Consider the following 22,514-nt stretch of genomic DNA (forward strand, 5'->3'; position numbering starts at 1 on the left):
TTGATTGGTTTGTCTTGTTTTGTTTTGTTTCCAATCCTGGGGCTTGAACTCAGGCCTTGGCACTGTCCTTGAGCTTTCTCCAGGCTAGTGCTCTACTACCATAGTACAACTTCCAGTTTTTTCTGTATATGTGCTACCAAGAAATTGAACTCAGGACATCTTGCATACTAGGCAAGCATACTACCACTAGGCAACACTCCCAGCCCCGCATAATCTGTTAATACTTGTAAATAGTTGATATTTGTAATAGTTATAAATGATTGGGTTAGAGGTTAATGTGAACTGATAAAGACTGTGCTCTACATTCATTTTCACCATATTGATACATTTCATCTCATCTAAGTTTCTTCATTAGATAATTGAGAAAATTTGAGCCAAGTATACTAACTCTACCTGTCATTAAATCAAGGTGAGAAAGCACGCTGATTGTTGTGGCCCTGAAAGCCAAGTCCTTATCATGAAAGGAAATCACTGATAGGCATAGAACTTGTTTACCCAGCTATCTACAGACCCAGGAGGGAAAGCTGGAACTTATTGTTTCTGTACACCTCTCCAAAAGAATGAACCCTTCCCACACTTGCTGTTGGACCTCTGGCTTCCAAAACTGCCAGTCTTGGGGCTTAAACTCAGGGCCTGGGCACTGGCCTTGAACATTTTGCCACTTGAGCCACAGCTCTGCTTCAGGCTTTTTCCTGTATATGTGGTACTGAGGAATCAAACCCAGGGCTTCGAGCATGCTAGGTGAGCAATCTACCACTAGGCTATGCTCTTGGTGGTTTTTTTTGTTTGTTTGTTTATGCTTTTTTACAACCAACCATTATGGACTACTTTGTTATAGAAGCCTTACCAAACAAATCTAATGACATTTCCCAATAGTCATAATTTGTAATACTTTATAAATTCTATGGCGATTAGAACAGCAGAAATTCTGGTTTGGACCAAAGAATATCTTAGGAAAGTGTGACTACAAAGTAAGAGATGAGGGCATAAGTTTGAACTCCTAGATATTCACGAGACAGAGATCTGTAGTTTCAATTCCTTAATATGAACAGAAAGCTAGCAATCCCTGTATATACCAATATGCCTTGGTGGTGGTGAGGGAGGCTATCAAAAGCAGGATTTAGCTCTTCATGCCCACTTCTCAAAAATGTAATGGCTTATCTGAAGAATGACAAGCAAACTAGGCGTATGACTCAAGTAAGCAGCACGAAAGGTCTTGTATTCAATCCTTAATACCTTAGAAATTGGATTGGCATATTTTTCCACTATAGTTTAAGTCTTCTGTCAAAAGTAACGCATTAATAAATCTAAATTAAAAAAATAAAAACATCTATTCCTCAAAATTATCTACTCACACAAAAATTAAAAAAAATTATTTGTCAAAAAATCTACTCACAAAGCTGGGAGTTTGGCCTTGTGGTAGAATGTTTGCTTAGCATGCACAAAGACTTGGGTTCGATTCCTCAGTGCCACATACATAGAAAAAAGGCAGAAGTGGTTCTGAGGCTCAAGTGGTAGAGCTTTAGCCTTGAGAAAGTCTAAGGACAGTGCTCAGGCCCTGAGCTCAAGCCCAAGATTGGCAAAAAAAATCTACTCAACAAAAAAATCACTCACCCACAATTTTACATATATAAACATGTTGTGATAAGCTTTAAAGAATACTTAAAATTTAAATCAACATTTAAAAATCATATTTGATGGCCAAGAATGTGGCCAAGTGGTAGAATGCTTGCCTAACCTGCAAAGAGCCCTGGTTTTAATTTCTCAGTACTACAAACACAGAAAAGGGCAAAGTTGTGCTGTGGCTCAGGTGGTAGAGCACTAGCTTTGAGAAAAACTCAAGGGTATTGATTAGGCCCTGAGTTTTAGCTCTAGGATTTGCAAAAATAAATAACTAAATACGTAAATAAATATGATTCAGATTTGAAAATGTGTCTTCAACCAACCCTATTGCTGATTGAAAAATACTTTTCATCAATATTTCTCTGACTTCCAAACAGCATTTTTTACTCAAATGATTTGGTTAACTAATTTTCCCTTTTTCAAATTAGATTGCTTTGCTCTGAAGTCTCCTTTCCTTTTGTACTTTGAAAGAGTTTGTCCTGTTAATGTTCTGATGCCCCTGGTCAGCAACAAGACAGATGAGCAACCAGTCTATCAAAGGGCCAAACTTTAGTACTTACAAACTTTATCCTTCCTGTATGATTTGTGTTTTCATAGCAGAATAAATGACTGAAAATATTCATGCATGTAGAAGAGGCCCTTGAGTCAGACCCTAGCCAGACTCATTTTGTTTGGTGGACAGGGTAATGTCATACAAACACACATAACTCTATGCATTTATCAATTTTGAGCAAAAATTTTATTTCTATTGTAAAGTGTAAAGAGTTGATGTCATGCAATCCAAAAATCTCATGCAAGAATCTGTTAGCTAGACCTACCACTTAAAACTGATCTTCTTTGTGAGCATTACAACTTAAATCAACTCCCCGGCTCATCTCCAAAGCAACATCAATGCATTTTTTTGCCAGTCCTGGGCCTTGAACTTAGGGCCTGGGCACTGTTTTTAGATACTTTTACTTAAGGCTAGCATTCTACCACTTGAGCCACAATGCTTTCTGTGTGTATGATACTGAGGAATCGAATGCAGGGCTTTATGCATGTTAGTTGAGCACTCTACGACTAGGCTATGCTCCTGGCCCTTGTCAAGGCATATTAGTCAATACAACATTTAATTTGTAGCTAATGACCCAGTGAATAATACTATTCATCTTTTGTGATCAGTGTGAATGTTATTCAGCATTTGTGTACATAGCCAGTTTGTTAAAGAGTCCACGCTTAGTCATTGACTGACCGAAAATCTGTCATCTCTCAGACAGTGAAGCAGCAGGAGAAAAAGCAAAGCAAAACCCAGCCCAAGTACATGAGAATGATAAGTCATGATTGGAATCACATTTACTTCCATGCTCTTCTATGGACTACCTTGTGACTTTCTCTTACACTACCTTTCTCAAAGACCATTAATCCGTGTGCATACTATTTTTGATTATTGCTGCGATTTCGAAAGGAAAATGAAAAATGAAACCACTGTAAATGAATTCATTCTTAAGGGCTTCTCAGACATGCCCCAAATGAGATATATTGCCACCTTATTTTTCCTTTTCATTTACCTCTTTGCCCTCTTGGGCAACATCTCCATTATTGCAGCTGTGACTATAGACAGCCGCCTCCATACGCCCATGTATTTCTTTCTAAAAAATCTGTCCTTCTTGGACATGTGCTACACCTCAGTCACCGTGCCCAAGGCACTAGCCAATTCCCTAATGGGCTGGGAGGTCATTTCCTTTGGGGAGTGCGTGGCTCAGCTCTTTTTGTTTGTAATGATGTGTGCCTCTGAGTGCTTCTTGCTCACATCCATGGCATATGACCGTTGTTTAGCCATCCTCAGGCCTCTCCTCTATGGGGTCATTATGAGCAGGAAGCTGTGCACAGAGCTTGTCATTGTGGCCTGGTTGTGTGGTGCTCTCTATGCCACCTTCCACACTATCAACACATTCTCTCTCCTTTTCTGTGGGCCCAATATCATTGACCATTTTTTCTGTGACAGCTCTCCCATCATGAGACTCTCCTGCAGTGATTCTCACATGAATGAGGAGGTTGGGTTTGCTGTGGGTGGCTGCATTATCCTCAGTGCTTTCACCCTCACTATCATCTCCTATGTTCTCATCATCTCTACCATTGCTCAGATTCACTCAGCCAGTGGCCGTCAGAAGGCATTCTCCACCTGCTCTTCTCACCTCGTTACTGTTGTTCTCTTTTATGTCACTGGAAGCTTTGCTTACCTGAGACCCACTTCCCAGTACTCTCCCACTCAAGGAAGAGTAGTATCTGTATTTTACTCTGTCCTCACACCCAGCCTGAATCCCCTTGTGTACTGTCTGAGGAACAGAGACATGCAGGTGGCCTTGAAGAAGCTCATTGTTCCATCCTAGTAGATATGTTTTCTTGTATTGGGCACATGGCTCTGGTGGGGGACTGTACTAGTTTGTTTATGTAAATTACTCTTTTGATGAACAGACCACTATAACGCACCTTGTAAAATTGTAAACTATGCATTGTCATTTACTGTGGAGTTCCTTTCCTCACCTGAAGGCTTTTCATCACTTCTGTCCCATGACTAGTTTGTCTGGGACAAATACAAAATGAGGAGCCATACTTACTTAGCTTATTTTGATTTTCCTTGTAAATAGGACAGGCTAAGAAAAGTAACTTTTGGGAAGTCATGCTGTGGCTCAGAGTAGTAGAGCACTAGCCTTAAGCTGAAGAACTCAGGGACAGTGCTGAGGTTCTGAGTTCAAGACCTATGACTGACCAAAGAAAAAGAAAAAAGAAAAGTAATTTTTGTACTTTTGTACTTTTTGTCTATCACTGCACTATCTCTATATAGGTAGACAATCAATGAGTCATACTTGAGAAGGGCCAAGATTTCTTGATGGCTGGCTCCTGGGAAACATGTCAGCAAACTCATTACTTGATAGTACACACTGAGACTGTTAGTCATTATTTAAAGGTGTAATTAGTGTCCACAATCAATATACACTTGTGTTTTGGCTAATCATTATACTTCTGCATAAACCAAGTTCATGGGATGAAATGTAGGGAGGCTTCTTAGCATACAGATATGAAAATGAGAAAATTGGAGTATTTTTAAGAACCTGGGGTCAGACAAATATTACTATTGTTTAGGTATATATATATACATATATATATGTATACGTATATGTTATGTGTATTTTAAGCAAATCATGTATTCAATTTTTTCACATTTGTAAAATAAAACATATGCATGTTCTGATGTACAAGATGCTGAAGTTGTAGAGATGAGATATATTTTTGCCTGCTTTTAATAACATGTTACATACATACAAATGCATAAACATATACGTGTACAGATATTTGCTGTTCTATTACACCTTGGAGGAATTCTTTCAACTAAATAGAAAAAAAAGGAATGTGATGTAAAAACAGGCAAACAATTAATAGACATGTGTCAAAAGACAAAACTCGGAGCCAGGAGTTTAGCCTAGTGGTAGAGTGCTTGCCTAGCATGCATGAAGAACTGGGTTCGATTCCTTGGTATCATATACATAGAAAAAAACCAGAAGTGGTGCTGTGGCTCAAGTGGTAGAGCTCTTGTCTTGAGAAAGCCCATGGACAGTGCTCAGTCCCTGAGTTCCAGGCCCAGGACTGGTAAAAAATAAAAATAAAAATAAGGTGCCAGCAACGCTGCTGTCACTATGGCCCATTACAAAGCCGCCGACTCAAAGTGTGAGCAGTTTCAGAAATATTTGAGGAAATCAGGGTTGCTGGACACACTCACCAAAATGTTGGTAGCCTTATCTGAAGAGCCAGAGAAAGCTAATAGTGCTATGGATTTTTTAAAGCATCACTTAAGAGCTGCCACCCCAGAAAATGCAGAAATAGAGCTGTTTTGCATTCAATTGGCAGAAATGAAAGAAAAATATGAAGCTACTCTAGAAGAAAATAAAAGACTGAAAGCAAAGCTTGCTCAGTAGGAACCATCTCAGAAGGAGAGGCGTGCTGAGTAAGATTCTTCTCAGTTGAAAATACATTGAAAAATGGTTTTGTATGACTTGAGTAGTTTGTATAGTGTATAATCTTTTCTGAACAGATGCTATAAAACTCTTAAGTTTTATGTTAAGTTCACTTATCACAGTTTGTTATTAACACACATATTTAAAATCAGTAATAAAAATTCAATATTACATTCATTGGGTCTTAAAGCAGGAGAATATAAAGGACATTCTGAAGGAAACCTAAGCCTCCAACCAATTAATTATCTTAAAGGACATTTTAAGCCTGATTGGTATGATGGTACTAGTTGTGATTTAACCAAGGAATTTTAGCATGGAGCTATATTTCTTGCTTGGGTTCAGGATATACGCATGGGTATAATCATTCTTTACAATGGTGATGACAGTGCGTATATTCCGTTTGGCAGCTGGAGTGATGTGTGATGTAAGATGCTTTTGTATCAGTTTCCAAGAGTCTTCTGTTATTTATATAAATGCAGAACAAATAACTCTTCTTTGCCACCACTTTACCTTAGAGAACTGTGTTGTGTCAGTGTGAGTTCTGACACCACATTTCCCTTCTATGCAATCATGCCCTGTCACAGATGATGCCTTTGCTGTGCTTTAGTGAATTCTAGCCTTGTTGTCAGTTTATTAATAATGCAGTTTCCATGATTGCAGTTTATATAACTTTAAACAGGATCACGCTGATAGGCTGCCTTACCTAACTGCTATGTTAAACACCAAACAAAGTTAATATAATTGTGGGTCCAGGCACAAGTGGGGATGGGAAAAGGAATGAGCCAAGATTATAGTTCGTGAGTTTAATTCTGTAGTGCTTCTTTCCTCTCTCAAAATGTTTTTCAAGCTTTCAACTCATTTTATCTTCATTATCCCTGTGAAGTATGTAGGGCATGAATGAGAGGAGTTTGGACATTAAAATTTTATGCCAAAGACTGGTAATTAATACAAATTAGTTCCTAACCTAGGGCATACTGGTTAGCAACTCTATGTCTCTTTCCTCAACTGTTAAGTGAGAAGACTGTGCTGCCTACCTCACAGGGTTGCTGTGAGGTCAGATGAGGATGTATGTGTAAGATTTGTAAATGGTAAAGCACTAAAAAAATAAAAAAGACAAAACTTATTGTATCTTTTAGTATGAATGTTGATAAATATGTGTATGTATGTGTGTGTATATATATATACACACATAAATATATATATATATATATATATATATAGCATGCTGTGTATGAGAATGCAAATTAGCCATTATAGGGAAGAATATTTCCTTCAAAATTAAGAAGTAAAAGTCAATTTTGTGTTAAAAAGAAGTTAATATACATCTTTAGAATTAGATATAATTGAACTTTCATCCCATATCTGTATCCAATTAGTGTGTATAGGGAACAAATGTTTATCATCCAAGAACTTTTTCTCATTAATACATAATGGAAAGCAAGAAAGATATTCAGTATAAAAATGTTATCCTAAAAAGATGGGTAGAAGACAAAATAACTCATTTTATTCAAACTAGATTTTGTTTTAATGATTAACTGTGACTTATTTATTTCCTTTTTAATTGTAATTTTATTTCCTTTTTTATCTATCAAATTGGCCAAATGGCTGTCTCTCCATTTTGTAGTAATTTAATGTAAAATTATCTTTCTACATTGATTACATTTTTCTTTTCAGTTTAATTTAATTTTAAAGGTGATGTACAGAAATGTTACAGTTACTTTAGTAAGGTAATGAATATATTTCTTGTCAGTGTTACCCCCTCCTTTGTTTTCTTCCATTTGCTCTTCCCACCATTCCTCCCCCTAGAAATTGTAAAGTTCATTTCCAACATAGTGTCTAGTGAGTAATGCTGTTGCATTAGTTTTTTATTTTTTATTATTAGTTTATTTTTTGGTGGTCATAGGCCTTGAACTCTGGGTCTGAGCACTATCCTTGAGATCTTCAGCTCAAGGCTACCACTCTTCTACTTAAGTCACAGCACCACTTCTGATTTTCTGGTGGTTAATTGGAGATAAAAGTCTTATGATCTTTTGTGTTCCATCTGGCTTTGATCTGCCTTCCTCACATCTCAGTCTCCTGAGTAGCTAGGATTACAGGCAAGATCCACTGACACCCAGATTGCATTGGTTATTGATGCAGTACTTTGGAATAAATAACAAAAGTTCTTCAGCACACTTAGAGAGACCTATTAAGCATTCTTCCCACAGCACCTTTAATTTCCCTGTTCCTCAGGCTAAAAATGATGGGGTTAATGAAGGGAGGCACCATAGTGTAAAACATGGCTGTGAGAAGGGACTGAATTGTGGATGTATGTGAGACGGGGCTCAAACAAGCAAACAGAGAAGAAATCACAAACAGAATGAAAGTAGCTATCTGGGGTGAACAGGTTGACAGGGCTTTGTTTCGGGCTTCTGATGAACACATCTTGAGCACAGTTGAAAAAATATTTACATATGACATGACTAAGATGATGGAAAAGAATAAAACAATGCAAGCACTCACACCCAGGGCTACGAACTCAGAAAATTGCACAGCCTGGGATGAGATGCTCATGACTTGAGGTACATCACAGAAATATTGATGGATCACATTGGACTTTGTGAAGGGAAGTCTGAATATGGTGGCTGTGTGGAGAGCAGAATAGAATAGGCTACAGGCCCAAGATCCAGCTGCTGCCTGCATGCACCGACGTGAGGTCATGGTTAATGTGTAGTGCAAAGGGTGGCAAATGGCCACATAGCGGTCATAGGACATAACCACTAGCAAAAATAACTCTGCACACCCAAAGAAAATAAACAGAAAAGTTTGCATGGCACACGCTGGGAGAGAAATCCATTTCTTGCCTGTCAGAGAATTTATGATTGATTTAGGAACAGTAACAGAAATATAACCCAAATCTGTGAAGGATAAATTGCTTATGAAGAAGAACATTGGAAAGTGAAGTCTTGGGTCCAGTACAATGATTGCAATGGTCAGTAGATTCCCAGCTAGGGCTCCCACATAAACCACCAAGAAGAGCAAACCTTGCAAGATTTGAAGCTCCCGGGAACTTGTGATATCCACGAGGAGAAATTCTGTGATGATAGTGATATTGTCCATGTCTACAAATAGGCTGTGGTCCAGGGACCAAGGTGACACTGAAAGTAAAACAGAAAGAAAGCAGTACTATCCTGTATGAAATGGAAACTAGATACTAGTCAGTTTTTTAAGTAAAGATGGGTGGGGCTCCTATACAACTATGATCATAATATTCTTCCTCTCCCCCACCCCAGTCCTGTGACATGAGCTCAGGGCCTGGGCACTGTCCTTGAACTTTTTGAATGTTGGTGCTCTATCACTTGAGCCACAGTATCATTTCTGGCTTTTTCTGTGCATGAATTGAGCCCAGCGCTTCATGCATGCTAGGTAAACACTCTACCATTAGGACACGCTCCTGGATCACGTAATATTCTTATGAAGAATCAAAGTGGTGGGATGTGCAGCTGAACAGTAGACTTAGAAAGCTAGCTCACATGTATAAAGTCTCAGGACTGCAAAAAATTACAAAAAAGAAACATGATATAGGAAAACATGAAAATGCTAACAATATCGAATGTTATTAATATGTTTTGGAAAATGTAGAGACTTTTCCATTGAGAAATTGAAAATAATTTTCACAAATGAATGATATGACATATCTGAAAGCAGAGATTGGACAGTGCTCTGTACATGAGGGTCTTCCACAAAAGTACACCACTACTTTGAGGCCAGTAAGACTGCTTTTATTTCTCCTCGTGTAGCATGATTCAGTGAGGCCTTTATCAGAGCAGTATTTTTTTTTTGTGGGTCATGGGGCTTGAACTCTGGGCCTGGGGACTTCCACTCTACTCCTGGAGCTGCAGCCCCACTTCCCATTTTCTAGAGATTAATTGGAGATAAGAGTCTCACCTTCTTTTATGCCCAGTCTGGCTTTGAACCACGATCCTCAGATCTCAGCTTCTTGAGTAGCTAGTATTACAGGTGTGAGCCACTACACCTGGCTTCAGAGCAGTATTTTTATCCACTGCATAAGGAAGCATGATTTGGTCATTGCTCTTTACTCTGTGATTTCTTTTTGAGGGCACTGTTGTACTGGGATTTCTGCAAAGCCTTGAGGGATTTGGTCATCATAGTTTTCTGAAAATGTGAGTTCCTGAGTGATTTGTCTCCATAGATATCTTTTGACCAGTCCATTGAGACCAATTAGATTGATGAAAAGCTTTATTATTATTATTATTATTTTATTATTGTCATATAAATGATATAAAGAGGGGTTACAGTTACATAAGTCAGGTAAGTAAATTTCCTTTTGCACCAATATCATGTTCCTTCATCCCTTTCCAGTCCCTCCCTCCTATTTCTACCCATATAATTTACTTTCATCAGAATCCAGTGAGTTCCACTCCTACACATTTCACCCTTTTTTCTTTGAGTTCTGTACCTTCCCCCAACACTTATGAAGATGTTCATTTGAATACCTCATACATAAGTTAAAGAAAGCAGAATCATAAAAAAAACTAAAAGAAAAGAAAGAAAAGTAGACAGAGAGTTCTTGTTCATATCTTGGCATTCATTTCAATATATATGTTATTTCATATAAATATGAAGAGGTGGGATGGGTTGTGGGGAGGGAAAGGGGGAGACAAAAGCATGAGAAGGGGTATCAATGTTTGAGAAGTAATGCACCCACTACCGGAAGAATGCAACTGTAGCCCCTCTATACATTACCCTGACTATAAAAAAAATAAATAGGAAGAGGCACTTAGGCATTGCACCTTTGTGTTTCTCTCCTAAGAGTATCCTCTTTTGGTCTCAGAGTATGGGAGTATCTAGAATCCTGTGTGATTTATCATATCCCAAAGTCTTTGTTCTCTCCCATATGTGGAATCCAAAATTCACTGGGATGTGATGATATTCTTTTTTAAAAATTAATTTTATTGTCAGGGTGATGTACAGAGGTGTTACAATTACATATGTAAGCTAGTATGTACATTACTTGTTAGACATTGTTACCCCCATGCTTTTCTCTCACTTCCCCTCCTTTCACCCCACTCCTAAGTTGTAGAGTTCATTTCCAACTTACTGTCATGTGTGTATCACTGTTACATTGATTCACTCTTTAGCTTTCTCTCATCATTTTGTTGTTCCCCTTCCATTTCTTAATTCAGATAAATGTATATACAATACACAGGGTACCAAAATGAAACAAAGTGACAACAGTGGCTATATCATGGGGGGGGGGAAGAAATAACTTCACATATTACATTAAAAACATTAACCACATAGTGAAACCCCTCATTTCAATCTCCTGGAGTTCATTACACTTATCTCATCATATATGGTCATATGCACATAGATATTGAACTATTGTGATCCTCTGCTAGGAAAATCCTACCATATATTAATTATTACAAATGAGGGAAACCATGGAGTCTATGTTTCTTTGGGTCTGGCTTACTTAATATGATTTTTTCCAAGTCTTTCCATTTCTTTAAATGTGGCAATGTCATTCTTTCTGATGGCAGCATAGATTTCTAGTGCGTGTGTGTGTGTGTGTGTGTGTGTGTGTGTGTGTGTGTGTTTGTGTGTATGCCACATTTGCTTGATCCATTCTTCTACCGAGGGGCATCTGGGTTGTTCCATATCTTAGCTGTGGTAAATAATACTGCAATGAACACAGTTGTGCAGGCAGCTTTAGTATGGCCTTGTCTGTGGACATTTGGATAAATGTCCAGGAGTGAGGATGATAGGTCATAGTGCAGTCCCATTTAGCCAAACTTTCTTGGTCTGTTATGTTTCTGGGCTTTCATTAAGAAAGTTTTGACCTGTGCCAAGGAGCCCTAGTGTTTCTTTTATTTCTTCTTGTAGAATTTTCAAGGTATCTTTATTTAAAAAATATATTTCACTGCATGGGTAATGTATAGAGGAATTAGTCAGGTAGTCAGGTATTAGTGTTACTTCTCGAACACTAATACTCTTTCTCCTATTTTTTTTGTTCGTGGGGCTTGAACTCTGGCCCTGGGAACTGTTCTGAGCTCTTCAGCTCAAGACTACAGCCCTATCCCTTGAGCCAGTAAACCTTCCCCTTCTTATATTTTTGTCCTTCTTTCCCTACCTCACCTCCTCCCAATCATCTTGTTTTCTCCCTAATGTATCTTCTTTTACCTCGAGGTCTTTGATCCATTTGGAATTGACTCTGGTGTACAGTAATATTAAAGAATTTATTAACATTGATTTTTACATCATATTTCAAATGACATGTTTAACAAACAAGTGTTCAAGAAAGGAATCTCTATATACAATCACTGGAATTTAGTTTTTAGAACATAATCAAAATTAGGCTAAGGGTTGGTATATCATAGATACATATTAATTTATAAAATAAAACATTGCCATTTTTAAAAGGCTGTCTTTCTTCTCACATATCAATGTGTGAGAGGTAATGCACCCTCTATCTGGAGAATATAACTGAAACCTCTTTATACATTGAAATAATAAAATAAAAAAAGGCTGTCTTTCTTCCACCCTACTTTAGAGTATCTATAGCTTGAGCACCACTCCTATAAAATTTCAGTGTTAGTTTTCATGGAATGGAAATAATAATCTTTAGACTGAGATAAACACAACATACATTGGTTATCCAAAGTAATGCTGAGGGAAAAGAAAGAATTTTGACACATGACGCTACCTGATTTTAGACTATTGCAAAAGGTAAGAGCAATCAAAACACAGCACAACAATTGCATAAGAATGAACAAACTGACATTATGGAGATCCCAGACACACACACACACACACACACACACACACACACACACACAACACGATCGGTGAGATTGGTCTTTGAAAAAGTGTCAAGAACACAGAATCAAGAATGTATACTCTAAGAAATAAGAAGGGCTAGCAATATTCCTTATGCTGAGAAGATAGTCCCATGAGGATCATGGTTCAAGGCCAGTCTAAGCAAATGTTAGTGACATTTCATTTAAAAAAATTTATTTTAACTGAAGACCCAGAAATCAACCCACAGACATACAGCCAACTAATCTTTCAAAAGGGAACCAAAAAATAGAATGGAAGAAAGACAGCCTGTTCAACAAGTGGTGCTGGCAGAACTGGTTAAGCACCTGCAGAAAGCTAAAGTTGGATCTTTCTATGTCACTCTGCACCAGGATTAACTCCAAATAAATAAAAGACTTCGAGGTAAAAGCAGATATCCTGAAAACTTTACAAGAAGAAATAGGAGATACTCCTTGACATAGATTGAAACTTTCTTAATAAGGACCCAGAAACACAACAAATTAAAGAAAGGTTGGATAAGTGAGACTGTACTAAACTGCAGAGCTTCTGTATGGCAAAGGACATAGGTAGCAAGCTAAATAGAAAGCCCACAGAGTGGAAGAAGATCTTCACTAACCATACAATAGATAAAGACCTCATATCTAAAATTTATCAACAGCTAGAAAACTCGAATCACCCCAAAACTAATCTTCAAAGGCACCATCATCCCATTAAAAGACGGGCCACAGACTTAAAGGGAGACTTCTCTGAAGAAGAAATAAGAATGGCCTATAGACGCATGAAGTAATGCTTGACATCTCTAGACATAAAAGAAATGCAAATCAAAACAACTCTGAGATTCCCCCTCACTCCAGTTAGAATGGCCAGGATCAAGAAAACTAAGAACAACGTATGTTGGCAGGGATGTGGTCAGGAGGGATCATTACTACACTGTTGGTGGGAGTGAAAACTCATTCAACCACTATGGAAAGCAGTATAGACTAAACATAGAGCTCCCTTATGACCCAGCAATTCCATTCATTGGCATTTACCCAATGGTCCAGAAAAGAGGACATACTAAAGCCACTAGCACAATGACGTTCATTGCAGCACTATTTACCATAGCAAAGATATGGAACCAACCCAGATATCCCTCAGTAGGTGATTCGATCAACAAGATGTGGTATCTATACACAATTGAATTCTATGCTGCAATCAGAAACAATGACCACCCCATTTGTAAGGAAGTGGAAAGACTTGGAAAAAATCATATTAAGTGAAGTAAGGTAGACTCAAAGGTCAATGGTTTCCCTCATTTATCATAATTAGTATAAACCTAGGACTCTCCTAGCAGAGGACTGCAATAGTGCAAAACCTAGATACATAAGGCCATATAGGATGAGACTAAATGAAAGGACTTCCAGGATATGGAAACAAGAGCCATATAAAGTGTGACTGTTGTTCTTCATGTACTATGTTATTTCTCATCTCTTTTGTTGTTCCTTGGTTATTCTCATATTGTTACAGTATCTTATCTTGTTATCTGGTATATTGTATATACACTGATTTGTTTATTTGAAATTGGATAGGGAAAGGGGAAAACAAGATGAGGGGTTGGGGTGTGAGGAGGGAAATGGGGACAAAAACATGAGAAGGGGTATCAATGTTTGTGAAGTAATGCACCTTCTATCTGGTGAAAATAACTGTAACCCTTCTATTAATTACAATAAAAATAGTAAAAAATATTTTATTGTCGGAGTGATGTATAGAGGGGCTACATTTACATTGGTCAGGTAGTAGGTATATTACTTCTTGAACACTGATACTGCTTCCATACTTTTCTCAGACTTTCCTTCTCCCCATCCTCTCCCTGTCATCTTGTTTTTCTCCTTTCCTTCCCTATTTGAAATAAGCAATTAAAGGTATATACCAGAAGTGACATCATTTTAACAAACAAGTTAGGCATGATGGTTCATACTTTAATATGAGCTATGTCATATGAACAACCAAAAGGAAACCCCTATCCTAAAATTCAGCTTAAGGAACAAAGAACTGAAGAGCATCTCAAGACATCAAGTACAAGACCCAGTACTCCAACCAAAAAATAGAATAATCATAAAACTCTCAATTCACTATTAGAAGAATGAAGGTAACCTTTGTTTCATGTCACATGTACAAAATCTAAATTCAAATTTAACAATGTGAACGTAAGTCTTCAAATTGTAAAATTTCCACCATCGACAAAGAAATCTTATACATGACTTTTTTGTGATATGTATTTTTAAACATTTTAAAGTACCATTATAAAGATATACAAAAGAGTTACAGTTATATGTCATGTAATGACTACATGCCTTTTGGAAAATGTCATCCCTTCCCCCCTCCTGCTCCTAGTTTTTCCCTCCCATCCCCATTCACAAATTATCTAGTTCATTTTTCTACATAGATTCTAGTGAGTAGAACAGCTGTATTTGTTTGTACTTTGTCCTTCCATTTCTGTGTTCACCTTTACCATCCCAAAGACAGATAAATGAACAGACACACAAAAAGAAAAGAAAAACAACAAAGAAAATAGCAACGTATTTATTTATTTACTCATCACTGGCATTCTGTTATCTAAGCCACAATGCCAATTCCATCTTTTTCAATGTATGTGGTACCAAGGAATTGAACCCAGGGCTTTGTACATGCTAGGCGGGCACTCTACACCTTAGGTTATGCTCCTGGTCCCATTCTTTTTTTTTTTTTTAATTGAATTACATAAACTATTTCCCCAATAGTCTGAAAATTAATTAATCTCAGTGGTATGGCTATAGGTTGTTTACCAATTAGAATTTACATAAAATTGGCTTCTATGGAGGTTGAAATCCAGAGGGCAAATCTGTAGAGAGCATCAGAAGTTTGACTACATAAGTTCCTATTTAAAAACTCCATACTTATAAATATTCAGAACCAGAAGTACTCAGATAGTATGTGGAATGAATGAACTGAGAAGAAACTTTTTTCTTCCTGAAGAAAGAAGCATGATTGAGGATTAATCAAATTTCTTTAAATCATACAGAGTAATATTTATGTTAGTGACATTATGCTGCTTTCCTTACTTCTCAGGTAACTTTGAATTTGTTAACTTATATATAGAACTTCTCTCAATCCTAATAATAAGTAATTCAAATAAATGCCTATAATATACTTTAAGTTCTCAAGTATGTGTATTTGTAGGATAAACTGATAGTTTCAGATTTGAGTTTTTATTTTAGGCAATTGTTTTGTTTAAAAATTATACTTTTATCATCTTTTTTATTTTTTATTAACTGTAATTAATTGTACAAAAATTACCATTCAACAATTTAGCTTACAAATATGATGGTAAGTGTTGTTAAAGCTGTGGATATATATTTCATTTATAAACCAGGTCAAAAGATTGAAACTGCCAAGACTGAAAAAATTGCCTTGGAACTGAGCAACAGGTCTACAGAATTATTTCTTGAGATGAATCTAAAAAAGTTAACTAAGAAACCCACAAGCAAAAGAAAATTAGGCACATTTCATGGAAATCAAACCTGGTTGAGTTTGTTTATCCTTTGTCCCATCTTTTCTGTGTAACACCCCCCCCCTTAGTATCTTGAGTGTCATAACTCAACTTTATTTTTACCATGCGTTTTGATGAAAACAAAGAACATACCTTCAGTATCAAAGAGAAAAAAAAGAAAGAGCAAACTGACATTTCCAATACAGCCATTATTATGAACAATTACTGATAATAGATTTCATGAAGAATTAAGGTGATAATGCTATCTCTGTGCATCATTATCTTATTTTAATGGTAAAGAATTGGATATCCCACTCACTCTGGTGCCTTTTTAAACTGTGAGCCAAATAATGTGATATTGTCATTGAGAAAATGGAGGAAGAACATGAGTGAGCCCTGAACTTTTTTTGTGGACAAGAATATTCATTAGGTTGTCATGATGCCGTCTGAGAAAGCAATTGTAGGGTGAGTTTAGCATAGATACGTGAGAATTTGTTTGAACATAAAAGAAATAAGATGTAATCTATAGAAAAGGAGATGGAACAAGACTTCTTTCTTTAATGGGTGATGGGGCTTGAGCTCTGCCTGGGCACTGTCCCTGAGCTCCTCAGCACAAGGCTACTACCCTACCCCTGGGCCTGGGCCTTGGCCCTGATCTCTCCAGCTCAAGGCTACCACCCTACCCTTGAGCCAAGCCCCCTTCCCATTTGTTGGAGGTTAATTGGAGATAAGAGTCTCAGGTCCTTTTGTGCCCAGGCTGGTTTTGAACCTTGATTCTCAGATCTCAGTCTCCTGAGTAGCTAGGATTACAGGCATGAGCCATTGTGCCCAGTGGAAACAAGATTTCTGAAAACCTAGAAATAATGTGGAAATTTCATTAAGGAAATGAAAAATATAGCTTGCTTTAATGATAATAATTTCACCAAGTAACATTAGCTTTGACAATTGAAAATATCCTCAGTGCAGTTAGTTCAATAAATGAATATACAATAATAAACAAATAAACATATATACAATATACCAGGTAACAAAGTCAGATGCAGTACTCTCCTAGCAGAGGATTACAATAGCACAAAACCTAGATACATAAGGTCATATAGGATGAGAGGAAATGAAAGGCTCTCTAGGATATGGAAACAAGAGCTTTATCTTGTGTGATTGTTGTTCTTAATGTACTATATTATTTCTCTTCTCCTTTGTTGCCCTTTGGTTAATCTCATGAAAACACTTTCTAAAGCAGCCACAGAAAGTAACACCTCCAATTACTCTTGTTTCCTAACTCCTACTAATGAGTGGTATCTTTCTAATTTTTAGGGATGACAATAGAGAGGTGACAATAGTGAAACTATCTTAGAGTGCCTGGATTAATTGTGGGAAACAGAAGGAAATGAGAAAATAATCGTATGATGAGTCTGTATACATTTACTGGATTTCGGTTTATCTACTTATTCTATCCAGAGATACTGAGAAGCCATGCATTGATACTATGCCTGTGATTTGTTTGTAGCTGTTATGAATTGTCTGCATTCTTCTTATCATCACTCTCACACAGGGAGACCACAGCACACAAACAGACATGACCAATCTCACCTTCTTCACAGAGTTCTTCCTCATGGATGTCTCCAGCTCCCAGAAGCTACAAGTTATACAGAGTGTGGTGTTCTTAGCAATTTATCTAGGAACATTAACTGGGAATCTAATAACCATTACTGTAATTGTGACGGACACTCATCTTCATTCTCCAATGTACTTATTTATAAGCAATTTATCACTCATAGACCTTTGTAGCATCTCAGTTATTGTTCCCAAATCCATTGTAAATTCCATGACAAGCAGGAAAACAATCTCCCTGAGAGATTGTGCTGCTCAGATTTTTCTCTACCTACTTTTTGCCACGGTGGAGTTTGCTTTCCTTGTGGTCATGGCCTATGATCGCTATGTTGCCATCTGCCGCCCTCTGCACTATAGGCTCATCGTCACGCCGAGGATGTGTGTCCAGGCAGCAGGCGGCTCTTGGGCCTCTGGTCTGATCTATTCTACAATCCACACCTGTGCCATGTTCAGGCTTCCCTTTACAAAGACCAATGTGATCCAGCAATTTTTCTGTGATATACCTCAAATTCTGAGAATAGCATCTTCAGATGTTCAATTTTCTGAATTTGTAATCATTGCTATTAGTGTGTTCCTTGTCTTAGGATGTTTTGTTTTTATGATTCTGTCATATGTGAATATATTTACATCTGTGCTAAAGATGCATTCCATAGAAGCCCGGAACAAAGCCTTATCCACATGCTTCCCACAATTGTTGATCCTCCTTTTGTTTGTCATTTCTGGGTCTGTGGCTGTGTTAGGTCCCATTGCGAATAAAGCTTCCCTCAAAAATCTGCTGACAGCCATGTTCTACACCATGGTGCCTCCATTTACGAACCCCATCATCTACAGTCTCAGAAACAGGGAGATGAACTCTGCTATAGGCAGAATGCTCACTAAGTATTCCCAATTAAGTATTTCTTCACTAAAAATTGTTTAACAACTATTTGGAAGCTGTCCTGCAGTGAGCACACTTGCTGAATCTTGAAATGATACCTGAGCTACCCATTTTTGGAATTTGGTTTGTCATCTTTTTTTTTTTTAAGAATTTGGGGTTTAATTAGAAATGTATTCTTTGCTTTCCTCAGTTAGTTCTCTATTGAATATATGTTCCATACCTCAGAAGAGCCTGATTAACATTACCAAATTATTTAAAAAGGTGTGTGATGACTGTAGGCTGAAAACAAAGAAGGCTATCATGAGATGTTCCTGCAATTCTACTATATCAAGAAGAAATTCAGGGCATTGGAACTCGCCTGGGTGAACCTGCCTAGTTGTGTTAGAAAACTCTACTATTTACATTGTGTTTTGTGTTTTCTCTTTTCATATGGGAGATAGTGTGTGTGGTTTAGAGATTACAGTAGAGAGACAGCTAAGCAACCTAGAAAATTTGGAAGGATGCTTAGCCGAGATCTCCTCAGATCTTCGGAGCAAATTTCCCTAAGGTCCTGGAACTCCTACAGCTTCACTCAGAATATTGTCCTTCAACACCAACTGTGTAATGAAAGTTTTGATTTCTGTATTGGTTCCAGGTGAAAAGATGTATGTTATACTTGATTCTTTCAAAGTAGTTGAGTGTCGATGACGAAATTAGATCATAGAGTGGAGAAGACTGCAGACAGGAAACCATACAAATTTGGGTATAGTACCAGGATTGTCTACATGGTAACACATAATGAATATACTGTGAGATGCATACAGGTGATATAGTTTTGTTTTCTTAGTTCCTGAGCCTTAGTCCTATTGGCTGAAATATGCATTGATGCCCTTGGCTCTTAAGTAATCTCATTCTATCTGCCTGTTTTTTAATTTAGAATTCCTGTCCTGAAATTGCTCAATGTGTGAACTCAAGTTTATGTAGCATCATTGTGGAACTGATGTCACAATAGGCAAGTCATGAAGTCATGACCACTCTATATCATCACTTTTATCCAATATAGCAGTAAGAAGAGGATGTCACCCCAAAGTAATAACTCTCATATAGTTCAGAAGTCAATTCATCTTTTTTTGAAAATGTTCTTTCTCTTTGTGGTGTGTGTGTGTGTGTGTGTGTGTGTGTGTGTGTGTGTCTGTCTGTCTGTCTGTCTGTCTGTCTGTCTGTCTGTGTCATTCCTGGAGTTGAACCAAAGGTCTGAGGGCTGATCCTGACCTTTTTATTCCTAGAGGATAGTCTCCAATGTTAGACCATGGCTCCTCTTCTGACTTTTTGGTGGTTAACTGGAGTAAAGAATCTCTAAGTCTTTACTGTGAAGGTTGATTTCAAACTGGGACACTCAGATCTCAGACTGCTGAATAGCTAGAATTACAGCTGTGAGTCACCAGCACTTGGCCTTTATGTATTTTTATTAATGTATGACCATGAGATAATCATTTTCTTTCAGGTATGAAAGTTAAATTACTTCTAGGATTTTTCTTCTAGGGTTTCTCGGGGTTATTTATGATTAAACTTTTAGTTGAATGGTAACATTTGTATATATTTACAAAATATGATGTGATGTTTGATATGTGTAGAAGTAAAATGTTTAAACAATGACAATTAACACATGTATATTACATTAAAAAGTAAAATGCATAAAATGTTAAGCAGCTTTGAAATATTTCATGCATTGATGTTTATTATAGTCACTTGTTAGTGCAATAGACTAGTAAAGCTAATTCTTCCTGTGTGACTTATTTTATCCTTAATATCTCCATTACAGATTCACTGTTCAAAAAACCTTGTACTCATTACCTAACTTATGTAATTTAACCTTTGTGTATATCACCTTTACAATAAAAATTCAGGATCCAGATTTATCCACTCAGAGTTTTAGAATCACTTGTGGGTGAGATCATGAGGTCTTTGTTCCCCACTATGTGGTTTGGTTCAGGTAGCATAATATCCTCTAGGTTCATTTGTGTTTCTGCTAATTATAAGTTATATCCAGTTCACTGGGGTTAGGTGATAGATTTTGCTAGTGATGCACAGTGAGAATTACTTTCATATGTCTGCTATTTCAAGTAACGCTGATGAAAGTTAAGATAAATCTTCAGTACACTGTTTCCAATTCCTTTGAAAAATGCCCAGAAATGGAAGTACTGTATATAATGGGACTCTTTCTTGCAGTGTTTATGAGGAATATTCAGTTTTCTACAGTGACTATATACTCATTTACATTATCATCAACTGTGCACAAGAATTCCTATTTCTCCATACCACAACAACAAATGTCACCTTTCTAAACCAGTACAAACACCTTGTGTACTGCTCAGAAGTGGATTCATCATTCCATTTCAAAAAGAAAATTTCATTATGAATTCTCAAAAAATAATATCTACAAAATGAATTATTTCTGACTTCTATTCTTAACATACTCCCTGCACTCTAAAGCATCTTAGAGAAACCATATATTTCTTTTTTTCATATATTTTTATTGTAATTAATAGAAGGGCTACATGATATTTGCCAGATAGAAGGTGCATTAATTCACATACATTGATACTCTTTTACATGTCTTGGTCCCCATGTCCCTTCCCCAGAAACCATATATTTCAATAAGGAATTAATCGTTCACTACACACATGGCAGTGTGCAATGCACTATACAAGTGTAACAATGATTCTGAGATTATCTTCTAAATGGGCTTAGGATCTTTTGTCCCTTTCAATTCTTCTCCAGAATCACATTTGATATAGGTACCAAGTTGCTTACAGGTGTTACACTTTTATTTCTTTTTTCCATATTTTTTATTGTAATTAATAGAAGGGTTACATTACATTCACCAGATGGAAGGTGAATTACTTCACATACATTGATACCCTTTCTCATGTCTTGGTCTCCATTTCCCTCCCCCCACCCCCACCCTCATCTTGTTTTCCCCCCTACAATTTTATTTCTAAAGTCCTATTCTGGAGATAACCTTTCCATGAATTTTAACATATAGTATACAACATGTTAGTTCATTAACTTTAATTTTTTTCATAGGTTGGCAAATTCTTTAATATGTTGAGGCTAGATATAAAATTAAGATTAATTTGTCCAGTCTCTATATAATATGTATGGTACAGTAAAGTTAAATGCAATACACCTAACAAAGAAGGTAAGGGATAAACTGAAATTTTCTCACATATACTACAAAGTACCTTTTGTAGCACTTTCTTCTCCACCACCTGCCTCAACCCAGTGAACAAGTGTAGACATTACACTGCTTACAGAGGTGGTTTAACAACTCCATTTCCAAGTTTCACAAGTTTTGTGAAGCTATTTTCAGATTTATTCTACTTCTACTTTTAAGTACACCAAGTACTTCTAAATACCTAGGACCAGGTGTTTCATATGTGAACTTGCCTGCTGTGCTCACAGCACCATCAAATAAAATCACACACACAGCAGTGCTTATGATCTGAGGTACCTTCTAAACTTGGTCATTTCGTCCTTATTCCTTTTTCGGTTCAATTCCTTCTTTCTGCCTTCAAACCAGTAGACAAGAATAATCAGTGTAATGCTGAGAGATGAACAAAATCACATCTAAATGTCATATAGAGAGGGAAAGATTCCTATGACAATTTATACAAATTATACCGTGTGCTAATTTTATTAACTACTTTGTCATACACTGGCAACTTCTAGGTTCTAAATGTGAAATTTAGACTTTATTTGTACCTTATATACACACTACACAGCCAGCCAAAATGTATGATATAGAAAAATGGTACCTGAAGTTGTCCAAGTATGTTCATAATAAAGTTTTACTTTTTGCAATTATTCTCCTCCCACCTATTCCAAAGTACAGAAAGAATACAGGCAATACTTGCCATTCTGGTTTTTCCATTCAGTTTTCTAAAGGCAGTATTTCATGTGAATATAAGCAAAATAATGTCTAAAAATAATATTTTTAGTCTGGCTTACTTCACTTAATACATTTTTTTCCAAGTCTTTTCATGTCCTAACAAATGGAGCAATGTTATTCTTTCTGATGGAAGCATAGAATTCTATTTGCTGC

At 36.9% G+C, this 22,514-nt stretch overlaps 3 protein-coding genes and 1 pseudogene across 3 annotated transcripts; 3 read left to right on the plus strand and 1 right to left on the minus strand.

Moving 5' to 3' along the window:
• Positions 1-3,071: 3,071 nt before the first annotated feature.
• On the plus strand, positions 3,072-3,992 carry LOC150057453 (olfactory receptor 8U3-like). The gene has a single exon (XM_090339719.1). It carries the CDS (start codon positions 3,072-3,074, stop codon positions 3,990-3,992), a length of 921 nt encoding a protein of 306 aa, XP_090195845.1.
• A 1,305-nt stretch (positions 3,993-5,297) lies between these two features.
• Positions 5,298-5,609, plus strand: LOC150057454 (c-Myc-binding protein pseudogene; annotated as a pseudogene).
• A 2,181-nt stretch (positions 5,610-7,790) lies between these two features.
• Positions 7,791-8,714, minus strand: LOC150057455 (olfactory receptor 14I1-like). The gene has a single exon (XM_090340018.1). It carries the CDS (start codon positions 8,712-8,714, stop codon positions 7,791-7,793), a length of 924 nt encoding a protein of 307 aa, XP_090196144.1.
• Positions 8,715-17,518: 8,804 nt separating this feature from the next.
• LOC150057456 (olfactory receptor 14I1-like) lies at positions 17,519-18,472 on the plus strand. The gene has a single exon (XM_090340019.1). It carries the CDS (start codon positions 17,519-17,521, stop codon positions 18,470-18,472), a length of 954 nt encoding a protein of 317 aa, XP_090196145.1.
• The last annotated feature ends 4,042 nt before the right edge of the window (positions 18,473-22,514 follow it).

The sequence above is a fragment of the Megascapheus bottae genome, chromosome 10 (assembly GCF_031878675.1).
Source record: "Megascapheus bottae isolate mThoBot1 chromosome 10, mThoBot2.hap1, whole genome shotgun sequence".
Taxonomy (NCBI): Eukaryota; Metazoa; Chordata; class Mammalia; order Rodentia; family Geomyidae; genus Megascapheus; species Megascapheus bottae.

Coding starts and splice junctions, on each gene's coding strand:
- LOC150057455 (XM_090340018.1), bottom strand. CDS start 8,714: ATGGACAATATCACTATCATCACAGAATTTCTCCTCGTGGATATCACA.
- LOC150057453 (XM_090339719.1), top strand. CDS start 3,072: ATGAAAAATGAAACCACTGTAAATGAATTCATTCTTAAGGGCTTCTCA.
- LOC150057456 (XM_090340019.1), top strand. CDS start 17,519: ATGACCAATCTCACCTTCTTCACAGAGTTCTTCCTCATGGATGTCTCC.